The following is a 12883-nucleotide window of genomic DNA, read 5'->3' as shown; positions in this document are numbered from 1 at the left end:
TGTATCTTCACTAGTCGGTCCAGGGCTTGGCACTGAGGTACGCCACCCACACGCGATATCGGCGAAATTCCGGACTGTAACTGACCAGCCGCCCATTCACCGGAGTTTTGTCGCAGTACCATCCAAACACACAATCGACCATCCATCCCCAAATCTAAGAACAAAATTCGCACATTCACGAATATCAACTATCATTGCGCTTGTCAGACATAGTGAACAAAATGCGCCGAACCGCACAAAAATTGTACCCAAACTAAAGCAGTAGCAAGCGAAACCCAGACCTATAAATCTAAAAAAAAAAAAACTGGAAGAAAGAGCGCCGGCTTTACTAACCAAAATGATACAGATTGACGCAACAAAGAGATGAAAGCATGGGAACTGAATGATGCAAGCTAAAAAACCGGAAAAATTTACAAGTGGACCTGACCCGAACTCGCTTAAATTCATCGGAGAAGAAATCGTTTACCGGGCGAAACTAGACATCCCACGAAAAGCTTTATTACACCTTTTTACTACACTCCAATGTCACAAAATAAATTAGCTAAAATTCTTATAAAAGCGGAAGTCTCGAGATGCTTTCGGTTGTGCTATCAGCGTCTTCTACGATTTTTCCCCAAGGCGAATCTCTGTCCGAATTTTTGCTGGATTTTGAAGAAATGAATTAGAAAAATTTCCATGTTGCATTTGTGTAAAACCCTAATACAAGAAAACATGGTAGACATCGTGTACAAAATCGGTCGGGCTTTTCTAGCGTAAGGGTACCCGATTAGATTAGTGCCTAATAGAAAAATAAAAATAATTTTTCCCCTCCTGACATGTAAACAAAACATTCACACACGTTTGACATGCCGCGTAACAGTGACTTTACGCACCAAATATCAATTTACCGTCGCTTTACCGCCTTTGGGTGCCAAAGTAACTCAATATGCATTAGCCTGTAGAAGCTCTAATAAAAAAAGTTCTGTATGAATAATAAAAGAAAACATACTAGAACACTACTTTACATCATGTTTTGTTCAATCAAAACTTTTGAATTAGAAAAAATGAATTATTTAAAAAAAAATCACATGGCGCCACCTCGTGACTGTCGGTATTATAGATTCCTTCAGTAAACGTCAAGTCCCGAAACTGTCACTTCATTTCTTGCCATTTCGGAAAATATTTTTAAAATGAAATATTTTTTAAAATAAACTCAATGTCGGGGAAAAAATTGAATACAATTTTCGTGCGTTAGGCATTTTGCAGGTTTCGGTCCCATGCCACCCTCCGCTTCGCGTCGGGTGGCAAATTAGGACCTCAACCTGCAAAATATTACCTACCGCACTCGCATAATGTAAATAACTATTGTTAGTGTCCAAATGCTCGACCGCAGTCAATAAACAATTTGTGTCCGACAGGGGCTTGTAATAAAGTTATTCACCTTCACCGTCCAGTATATAGGTCCGGTTATTCAAAAACTGTAGTAGTTCTGAAAATAAACCAGTAATTATAACACCTTCCGCGGCGACTGATTCTTTGATAACCCAAGTAAATCTAATTAATCAGAAACAACACCCATTTACGTAAAACCATGCTTTATCACTAAATAAATAAATAAAATAAATAAATAAATAAATAAATAAATAAATAAATATATTATTAATATCCAACAGACATTAGTGTCTAACAGGATTAATGTAAGAGTTATATAAATACAAAATATCAATATAGAAGACATATATAAATATAAAGAAGACTTAGCAAAATAGTAACACATAAAACTACAAACTAACAACCAAGGACGCTTTTACATTGTGAACAAAATTTTTTAATATCGTACGTAAATATATCGACCTCCGGTATGCCATTATAACACCGACACATATTATTTAGTGGGGCATTCATGTGCTGATTTGTTTGACAAATGCTAAGAGCAAAAGTTAATGGACAACGGGAATTTAATCTAGGCACATGAAATTTGATCTGATTAACAAGACTACTACAACTAATAACGCCATTAATTAATTTAAATAAAAATAATACATTTGCGAAAGTTCTTCTTGCTTTTAATGAGCACAAGCCAAAAGCCGATAATAATACTGGATGACTGAATGATCTTACAGGATAAACACCGTACTTAATACAATAAAGTCACTTACAATACTTCCGTTGAATACGTTCTAAGTTATTAATGTGAACATTATACAACGGATCCCATACCATGGAACAATATTCTAATTTGGATCTCACGTACGCAAAATAAAGAGAGAGTAAAACATCAATATTAGTGAAATGCAGGGTGTTTCTATAGATAAAACCAGACATTTTCATAGCATGATCAGTAATATAGTTTATATGTGGTACGAAGGACAACTGCGAATCTACAATGACACCAAGGTCTTTTATTTGACTGACTGTAACAATTTCAGTATTGTTGAACATATATTGATACAGAATGTTAGTGTTTGATCTAGTAAATCTTATAAGTTTGCATTTTTTGTAATTGATGATTTGACCGTTGTTATCACACCACACTTTAAAATTATTTAAATCAGATTGTAAGGTACGACAGTCATCAAGGTTAGAGATACAATTCGCTACTTTTAAGTCATCAGCGTATACGAAGACCTGACATTTAAATTGTAAGAATACATCATTAAAGAAGATTACAAACAGAATAGGTCCCAAGTTTGAACCCTGTGTAACACCACTAGAAGTAAGATAGTTGTAGGAACGAAAACCACGATATTCGACATATTGTTCACGAATTAAAAATTACGTTATCTGTTGTGAGCTATATTCACAAACGATTTTTAGCTGCTCCACTCCCAGGTTTTCCTACAAGATTCCCAGTTTCTGAGAAAAGCTTTGCCGCTGTGGGGACCGTTTTTGAATTAAAATTTCGCACTGAAAAAATTAACAAGAGCGCGAAATCGCATTTGAATAATTTGAATTTGAAAAAAATTCAATCAAGAAAATCGTTAAACATAGGCAAATATGTATACGTTGAGTTCTTGTCTGATAGTTGGTAGCTCTTATGGATTTTCTTGGTAGTATCTAGTTAGAGAGTTGGTAGCGAGGTGTGCTGGGTTGCTAGAGGGTCGTGACACGTCACTTTTGTTTTGTTTGTTGTGAGTGCAACCACGTGGTGAGTTAGCTAGGCCAAGTTTAGTTGGTTTGGAAGTTAATAAAAAGGAGAAAGCCTTTGTTTAACGACAATTAATCGTAACGACGATGACGCCAGTTTCCGCAACACGCGTAGCTAATTCTTGCGATTTTTTTCAAGCGGAAATAAGTGAATTTTCAGTTCATGTTAGGATTTTAATCGTTAACTGGTGCTAATACAAGTTTAACCGTCAGAGATTGTTCAGATACAGCACTTGATAGGAGATTTCATAAAATTCACTTAGTCAGGACTTATCCTTTGTTTATCAAATTATGAATAAGTTTCTGGATGCTTATACTCAAGTGTTATATTATAACACTTCTTAATTACTCACACAAGATTGCTAATACATACTTTGTGGTGACCGAATTTAAATAAAAGTTTTCGCGCTGAAATTAATTAACAGCGGTGCGAAATCACATTTGAATAATTTGAATTTGAAAGAAAAAAAAATCCATCACAAAAAATGAAATCGTTAAACATAGGCAACCTGGTGCACGGAAATGCTTGCTTGGTAACCGGACGATTTAGCGCTAGGGGTTTCTAGTTACAGGGTTGGTGGATTGGTAGAGACAGGGCAGCATGGCCTAAGGTCATTCTAAGTGTGCTTGTGCGACTGTAACCACGTGATAAGCGCTAGGTTTAAATTAGTTCGTTTGGTAATTAATGAAACGGGAGGAAACCTTTGTTTAACGACAATCAATCGTAACTTTCATAATGACACAGTTGTCCCCAACCCGCGCGGTTAATTCGTGCGGCCTTTTAATCGGAAAATGTGGACTTCCGGTCAACGCGAAACACGTGCTGTAAATTTGTTTCATTGTTTGTAAATTCACCAATCAAGTTAGTTTTTCTTAATAGTCAGCTAGTGCAAACACAGTTTAACAATCAGGATTATTTAAATAAACCACTTGCTAGAAGATTTCATGAAATTCATTTAGTCAGGAAAACACCTTATTGTTTAATTACGAGTAAGTTTCTGGGTGCATATACGTAAGTGTTACATATAACACTTCTAAATTCTTCACACACGATTGCTATTAGTTCATTTGCGGCAGTTAAACAAGTTCATTATACTACGAACTGGCGGGAGGGGTTTAAAATGTTTTCTTCACTTAGGCGGTTATCGTCGTTATCATGATCACGTTACTGGGGCTTGTCCTCACAATGCTACAGATTGATTAATTTATCAAGGCTTGTCCTCACAAAACTACAGATTGATTAATTTATCAAGGCATCCCCTCACAACGCGACAGATTGATTAATTTATCAAGGCATGCCCTCACAACGCCACAGATTTTCCTCGCAACGATTTAAAATTTACATCACCGAGACGCTTTTTCCTCGCAACGATTTAAAATTTACATCACCGAGACGCTTTTTCCCTCGGAGCGATGATTGGATATTTTTGTGTTTGTTTATTATGTGTTTTGTTGGGGTAACCAGTTCGCGGTATTTTAAAGTCTCAAAGTAAATTGTTCTTTTGAATTAACCAATCACTTGGGTCATAATCTAATTTGACATAATGTAAACTCTTTGTTTGAATCGTTGATAAAGTGTGGCAAATATTAATCCCATGTAAATTTTGTTAACTCTGCAAATTTTCACCTCAGACAATATTTCTTTAATCTCACAATTATAACCTCAGTAATTTTCCTTTATTGTATAATTTTAATTGAACGTAAATTTCATGCTCTACAGTTTTAACCTAACAGAATACATATTTCTATTTGTACAAGTTCATTTCACATCAGATCTTTTGTTTCATAAATCGTTGCTAAGTTCGGTTTGTAAATAATTTGTTGATGAATGTTTCTGTCATATAAATTAATCTCACATAAGAATTATTTGTTGTTCAAAATTTCACAAGATTATATGGCGAATTTAAATGTTGTTTATTGCTCGTTGAAACTGTAACACTTGTTTAGTTGTTGTTAATATCAGAGTTATAAGAGATTGAATATTTAAAAATGGAATTGAGGTTAAATAACATAGAAAACGTGGCAGAAGCGAAGTTCGATTCCTAGTCGAGCTGGCGAGATTAATCCCGTCACCTGCACAAGTCCGCGGGTTTGTGTAGAGTCAGGGGGCGATCGCCGGTTTGTAGTGCTCTCGACTTGAACCAATAGTCGAGATCCACTTGCGGGTCTGGCGACCGTAATGGCCTAGTTTCGCAGGGCACGTTCGTAATGGAGATATGTGTGCGGGAGAACAGCCCCAGACCGGTAGCCCCAAACTCCGCTTATGCTACAACGCCCCAGGGGTACTTTTATTGTGCTCCTGTTAACTGCCACAACTTTAAAAATCTGCCGCCACACGCCCGTAATAACGTATATTTGCATCCAGTTACTTAATTCAGATTTTGCTTTGTTGTTTAATTAAATTTGTGATATTCAAATATTTGCATTGATTCCAAACAGCTGTATAGAATTTTGCGTTTGTTCGTTTTCATATGTGTATGTCTGTCAATTCGCGCGTGTTTTTTCATATATCTTAAGGTGTTTGAAATGTAATATGTCCGTGAGTAAAGCAAGGGGGTTTTTGCGCTGAGGAGTAAATCTTCGCAGCTCTTTCCTCCTGTGAGGGGGTGCCGTGGTAACCCCTCCAAAACAATTTTGTCTATTATTTCTTGCGCTCTCGACCCACACGTAGTGTATGCACTTGTATGAAAGAACGTCTTATCGCCACTTTAAAAAAAAAACACACAACGTAGGTTCCTATTTGTTAGACGATCACAGCCAAGGCCAAATTTTGAATTTTTTGCGGGTCTTTTTAAACTTTTTCAAGGTCAATTTAAAGGCGGGAAGTTTGGGTTATCACAACTTACATTTTAACTAAATCTATAATGTAATATTTTTAGAAAAAAATTGCTCGAAGTTTATTTCGACATGCGCCTGAAGTATAAGTCCTACAAATTCCGCTTCTTTGAAAAATTAGGCAGGCCAGCAGGCCGGTCACCCCATTTTTCTCGAAAATGTAAGAATACGCCTGTCTTTTTTTAATAAGGACAAAATAAGAATACAAATAATACTCGTAATATTCAGGACATTTCATTCTATTGGGGCTTGATTAATAATATTAGTCCTGTTTTAAGTTAAGGAGACAAATTCATCTAAATTAAACAAACTGCTACGTGATAAACGTCACATTCTTTCGATGTCCCTATACGCTGATAAAAATACACTTTTCCCATTGGTTATCTGCTTGAAGTATATTTCACATTATCCGTACTCTCGGTTCGCGCCCTGGCGACGCAAGCACAGAATATCATACAGTAATGACAGCTTTTGAAAACCCCATAAGAAATACACGTAACGGACCAGAACAATAATCGACCGTTGGGTAAGGACATGACCTTGAATTTTGGCTTGAAACTGTAGTGGCAAACCTTGTTACTAAATAAAATTTACCACCATGTCAACATTGTGCGTCAAATTTGACATTTTAGGTGTTTGGCATTTAATATTGTAACTGTGATTTATTATTTTTACCGAATAGAAAATGCGCGTTCGAACAAATAAATAGAATAAATAATCTTGTGGAAACTGTACACAAGGCACAGGGGTGCCGTATGCTGGTCTGGACACAGTTACGAGGACTGCTTTTATATATCGGCCACATGAAGGTAAAATTGAGTTGGTAGAAAATAGTGAAGCAAATCGTTTTTCTAGGGCTGCAACATAAAAGGTGAATGCTTCATGTAGCATCTTAAGCCCGCCACTCACGTTTCAACGCCGCAGAACAATTGTGTTGGATATGACCAAATTGAAGTGTTTTTGAACGTCTGTGTATGAGATCAAGCAAATCGGTTGGATGTGGACGGTCGGTGAACAAGTCTGTCTGCAGCAGTACAATCGTTTTGAATTGGATGGAAATTTGATCATGTGTGGACATGACTTGACAGTGTATGTTATTCAAACCGTGAGAGCAGCTATAAAAGTACATTTTCGTCATTTTGTCGGACATGTTGTCATCACGATCGCAAATTTTTAACTGCAAGGTCGTAACGTGTGTGTACTGCTGCTTTTTAACAGAATTGTACAACAGTTGCATCCACTACAATCGTAGTGGGACGTTGGAACGTGAATGGCCAGCTTTAGGATTACCAAAATGGTGGATCATCATCAAAGGCGTTGAAGTGACAGAGAAGTTTATCATATATGATGACATTACATGCAACGGCAAAATAACTACATGTTTCACAGGTATATTTCATCAAGCATTTCTTCATTAAGTATCCACAGACAACTTAAAGAATTTTGTTTCCCCATGTCCAGATGTCTGTAGTCTGTCGTATTTACTTCCACAGATTTATGTGCAAAAGTTGTTCAGCTTAAAACTCTATTAATAATTTGACACTGGTTACTTTCTTTAGATTCAATTGCGAGTAAAATAGATCCTAAATCATTACAACTATTGGAATTTTCACTGTGCTGTAAAAATTGCATACCAAATAGTTTTTTATTGATTATAGAATAATATACTTCTTTATATTTCTTATCTTACAGATTCCAAGGGAAATTTAAAGAAGCCCCTGAAGCAGATTTTTTCATTGTGCCTGCAATCACGAGGTGGTCTACCACTGTAATCCATGTTACTATGAAAAGGTTCTCAGAATCACTTCACTAATTTAACTTACAACAAAAATTCAACCAAAAACATCAAAATACTTTTCCCAAGGAAGATGAAAACAACAGCGTTCACTTTCTGACTCTTCAAACGGTTCACACTTGGCGAAAATTGAAGGCATTGACAAAATAGGTAGTTGATATGTTTATGTTGAAATTAACTCGGTAAAGTGATAGACTTTTATTTATGAATAAAATAAATATAAGCACAATTCTTTTTTATTGTTCAAAATGGTATTTTTTTCGTAGTCTTCATACCACACTCCAAAAATTGGTTTCAGTTCATTCGATGTTTATATCAGTTCCTTTTACATTGTTTTACGGACGAGCTCTATTTGTAATTTAGGCAACCAATATTCCACTTCGTTTCAAAAATCCCGCCTAATCAAAACGGTTGGGTAAGGACACGTTGTTCCAATATTTGACGAGCTGTCTTTACTGTATGATATACCGGGGGTGGAAACTTAATACAATGACCTTGAACATTGAAAGCTTGTGGAATAGGACAAGAGATGGCACCAGTGTCAGTACAAATCCAATGGGAGCGACAAAGATATGTATAGAATCATATTGTGCTCTTTATTCGGGCGAGTCCACTTTCAAATTTGAGATTTCTTTTCAACTGTTGCAGTCAGCTGTTTTATTTTTCCGATTTGTAAAATCAGTTTTTTTCAGAACTATAGTTCCTTCTGGAGAGTTTAAGGTAAACTAATCATTGGTAAATATAAAAATAATAATTGGTACGTTTTCAGTGTGCATCGTTGAGTCTTTTATTATTGTGTGATAATGTCCGGACAAAGAGTACGTACATGTTGCATCCCAAATTGCGAAGACACGACGTCTCGTAGACATCGCTTTCCAAGCAATAAGGATTGTTAGATATTTGGATTGCAAGAATAAACAACCCAAAACATGCTTCACTGACTTCTAGACAAACAGCAGTTAGCCAGTTTATATACGAGTCACATTTTGCAGAAATCAATATAAACAGACAATCAACAAAAAGAATTTTAAATGGATCTATTCCGACATTGAATATTCCAGGTTTGTTAATAGAAATTGTTTACAAAGTCTATATTATTTGCAAATTGTAGGATTTCATGAGGATCCAACGAGTGAAAACTGTTTTTATTTTCCTGCAAAATCAACAGAAGTGACTACAGAAGGTAAAATCGTGTCTTCATATTTAGATTTGAATTAATGTTTGCTTGTTTTGTGCAGCAGTTCCAAGCCCTATATCTGCAGAAACGGAAATGTTAGCTGTACCAGGAACATCAAAAGATATAAGCCCTGAAGTGAAATTATTAAGGACGACTCCCTCAAAAAAAAAAGTTTATGGGAAAACTGCAAGAAGGTAGTTAATAGCAACATCGGTATCTCATTTAGCAGGTAATTTTATGCTTCTGAAAATATTTATCGTAAAATTACGAGTAACCACTTTGAAATTACTTGTGTATTTAACTAAATACTTATATGTATATGATTGTTAAATGGGAGCCTATCTAAAATTTCTCAAAAGCTAGAAAAAATAGTTGTAATTAGACTTAATGAAAACATACCCTGTTTTTGTTTGTATTGCTCCAATTAAGTTTTTACAAATTTTGTATACATTATTTTTTTATATAATAATACTCGTGTGTAATAAATGTATGTATAATAAATGTTTGTTCCCCATTTTGTGTATTCATTTGAATTTCAATTGAAATTATTTTTGCTTATTGAAAGGAATCACATTTAATTCACCCGCCATTTTTTATTGTAGTAATTTACAGGAATCGAATGCATGATTTTTGGAAAGTACTGGTAATAGGTATTAAGATGGCGCTGTTGTCAACGAACAAATTTTCAGACAAGAGATGCCATTCTATATCTTTCCTTTTCTATGTGATATACTGTGACGCAAGCGAAGGAAGTTCTGTCAAAATAATCTTCGACCAATTTTTGTTTAATTAAGTATAAAAGTTTAGCTTAATTACTAAAAGTGAATGCCAATAATCGCCGTTAATTTACACGAATAATAATGAAAGAAAAATCGAAATGATTATAATCATTTCGTAGGTTTTAATAATTATTAAAACCTACGCTAGGGCAATAGTAAAAAAAAAAGATCTGTATACTAACATTGTGTCTTTATTTACAGTATCTACAAAATTCGTTGAAATCCATAAAAATTAAATATAAATTGTATTTGTATAAATCGACGTAACGTATACATATCATATAACCAATGTATAATGTTAATACAACTATGTTTATATTGAACACCATGTTAAAACATGGAGTAATATAACACGGAATTTACTCTGTTTATCACAGGAAAAAAAACTTCAAGACTGCATTTAGGAAATGAATAATGCACGTAGTGGATTAGTACGTACACATAAGCCATTATCTGATTTAGAGACACTTCAATGATCAAATAAATTCCACATCATAAGTAAGGTACGATAAAATGGTTCATAGCTTTAGTACATATGAAAGTGTTACACAACATCCTCTACGGTCAAATAAAACTATAATTTGTTCGTTCCTATTACTGTTAAAATTTGTAATGGTAACAAATACAAGGGGGCAGTGAAGCACTATACACTGTATAATTAACACGACCAATCTTAAACAAGGAACTACAAAATATTTTTTTCAATACTCAACAACCCCACAACTATGTTAAACTTCATTGCAAAGAAGAATTGTGTTTTTCGTGGTCGTCGGCGATGCTAAATTTATTCGATCATCCAGTTTATTTAAAAATACAATTAGTACTATGTAACAATGTTTTCATAATTTAAATATACGTCGACGGATTTTTGTGAAAACTGTATTGCCGTATTTATCACTATATGATAGTTGTGAGAAGACAAAAATTTAACTTACCATTAGACCGAAGTGAGCAACAATTGTCATTTATATTGTTATCATTCCTAACAAATTATGAATAGCATTTTAAAATTCAGACATTTCGTCGATCTATGAAAGGCTTCACTCTTATATTTATATGTAAATATAGTGTCTCCATGATGTATGGTACAAATTCCCTCCAAATTAAAGGGTCGGAATATGACAATTACGAAATTTTGACCAACACTTTGAGTATTCAAAAATGTTTAATTTGAACCTAAAATGTAACTCTTTTTTTCTATATAACCCGTGAATGTAAAATTTAAAATAAAATCGGATCAGACCAGTGTTGATACAGCTGGTACAATATTGCACTAAATTCAGTTTAAGTATCAAAATTTCGTATAAATCTGGTCGTGTGATGCCATTAAATTTACAGCTTTTAAAGAGTGTAAGTATGTGATAACTTTGGCAACATAAATTGGAAAAGTGTTGTAAAACGTTTACAAAATTTGTTTCATAATTCATGAACACACCATATGTCTAGCAAAGGCAAAAAAATAAGTCTATAATAATATTGAGCAAATATTACAATCTATGCAGTTTCTGTTTCATTTCTTTTCAAAGAATGCAGTGTTATGAAACTGATTTCTTTTTATAATAGAATCGCGCTATTTAAATTGAGCTTCATGAAGAACAACTAAATTTACATCAAGCCTACAATGGAAACGTATTTATATAATACCTTCCACTACATGATGCTAATTAAATCAAAAATAGGAAACATGTGGCAGTCTTATAATTTACCTAAAGTTCTGAGTGACTAGACAAGCGTGGACCTTTCTTAATTTCTTTCCTTTTCTTTTTGCTTTTAGCTGCACTTATTTCAGCATTAAGCTGAGGACCTTGCTTCCTGTATGGGTTAACATAATGTGGACTTCGTTCAACGTGATTGAGTTCTTGACTAGCTAAAGACAGCGCTTTAATTGTACTATTATCCAAAAGATATCTGACTTGATTGCAAAATGCAATACTCCACTGTAGCAACACATCCCAGTTATTATTGGTCTTTAATACTGATACTGATATGTCTGGAAATCTTAAAATTATTTCCGAAAATAGAGCAGTATTCTCCAAAATATTCGATAAGGCATCTTTAATTCTATCATCTAAAGGAAACTCTGAGACACCAGGGATGTATGGTGAGGCTTCGATTGTCGCTCGGCTGTCCTGGATTACAGTAAATACTTTTTCTGCCATGAGCATTATCATTGAATACTGTTTCTCATAGTTAGAAATTTTCTGAAAACTCTTGATGGCTTCCAACTGTTCAGCTCGTTGTCGTTTAAATAATTTTTTATCTAAAGTGAGTTAAGTGTCCAACAAGAACACATAGATTTACTACATAAAAATATAAAGGATACATAACTCTTCGGCTATTTCTGACTCGTTTGTGTTCACACCAAAGAAATCAATAATAAATAAAACTAAAACAACATGAAAATGTTTCATTTCGTTTCTACATAACCTAACTCAAGACTCGAATTTCGTATTTAGAACACAACTGAAATTCAATGAAATGCTACTGTATCAAAAAATACACAATATGGGGGTACCGTTCGCATATAACTTTACTTTGTAATATGCTCCTCCCATGTACTTCTCGTAACTTCGATAATCTAGACACCTGTTTTATCAACTTTTATGCCAATTTTAAAATAAGAAATAAAATGGCTACCGGACCCAAAGTTGCAACCTCTCCTCTCGAAGTACTACGTAATGACGGCACTCGGGCGGCCCCAATTTGGAACAAGTATTGGGGCCCAATTATTTGTGGTGGCTTGGGATTCCTCGGTGTAGTTGCAGCGAACTGGGCCATTAGAAGGCCGTTAATGAGCGGTAGGCACAATAACATAACCTCAGATGTTGTAGTGACAGCTTACATAATGTTAAATTTTAGGAATTCAGACACATGTACTCGTAACCGCGGGGGGTGCAGCTATTGGTAAATATGTAGACGATTACAGAAACGAATATCTTGCCGAGAGGGACGCCGTTTTTCGACATTATGTAGACTTACACCCTGAAGATTTTCCAGAATTCGGTAAATTGTCTCAAGTACGTCGCTTGTAATTAATGTTTGTTTGTTTTAGCGCGTAAAAAGTACTCGGAAGTTCTTGAACCTTGGGTTCCAATTCGTTAATTCGGAATTTCTATTTTAGTAGTAAGATTAAATAAACTTGTTGATTTCTAACGTCGTTGGTGCTTTAAT

At 34.7% G+C, this 12883-nt stretch overlaps 2 protein-coding genes and 2 long non-coding RNA genes across 4 annotated transcripts; 3 read left to right on the top strand and 1 right to left on the bottom strand.

The window, feature by feature from the left end:
* Positions 1-6460: 6460 nt before the first annotated feature.
* LOC135130878 (uncharacterized) lies at positions 6461-7985 on the top strand. The gene is made up of 3 exons (XR_010280852.1): positions 6461-6770; positions 6817-7350; positions 7654-7985. It is a non-coding gene; the product is annotated as an uncharacterized LOC135130878 (long non-coding RNA).
* A 385-nt stretch (positions 7986-8370) lies between these two features.
* On the top strand, positions 8371-9400 carry LOC135130872 (uncharacterized). The gene is made up of 4 exons (XR_010280851.1): positions 8371-8476; positions 8526-8817; positions 8868-8939; positions 8995-9400. It is a non-coding gene; the product is annotated as an uncharacterized LOC135130872 (long non-coding RNA).
* A 503-nt stretch (positions 9401-9903) lies between these two features.
* LOC135130839 (coiled-coil domain-containing protein 134-like) lies at positions 9904-12265 on the bottom strand. Its single transcript, XM_064058272.1, has 2 exons — positions 12036-12265; positions 9904-11972 (listed from the first exon to the last, which is right to left on the bottom strand). Exons 1-2 carry the CDS (start codon positions 12121-12123, stop codon positions 11419-11421), a joined length of 642 nt encoding a protein of 213 aa, XP_063914342.1. The 5' UTR covers positions 12124-12265; the 3' UTR covers positions 9904-11418.
* Positions 12266-12315: 50 nt separating this feature from the next.
* On the top strand, positions 12316-12865 carry LOC135130847 (NADH dehydrogenase [ubiquinone] 1 subunit C2). The gene is made up of 3 exons (XM_064058284.1): positions 12316-12510; positions 12572-12715; positions 12765-12865. The coding sequence occupies exons 1-3, from the start codon at positions 12342-12344 to the stop codon at positions 12812-12814; spliced, it is 363 nt and encodes a 120-aa protein (XP_063914354.1). The 5' UTR covers positions 12316-12341; the 3' UTR covers positions 12815-12865.
* The last annotated feature ends 18 nt before the right edge of the window (positions 12866-12883 follow it).

This window comes from Zophobas morio, unplaced genomic scaffold (genome assembly GCF_036711695.1).
Source record: "Zophobas morio isolate AGI-343-1 ecotype UQ-CSIRO unplaced genomic scaffold, CSIRO_AGI_Zmor_V1 ptg000002l, whole genome shotgun sequence".
Taxonomy (NCBI): Eukaryota; Metazoa; Arthropoda; class Insecta; order Coleoptera; family Tenebrionidae; genus Zophobas; species Zophobas morio.
Note: the sequence above shows the minus strand (reverse complement) of the source record. Positions and strands in the feature narration are given on the sequence as shown.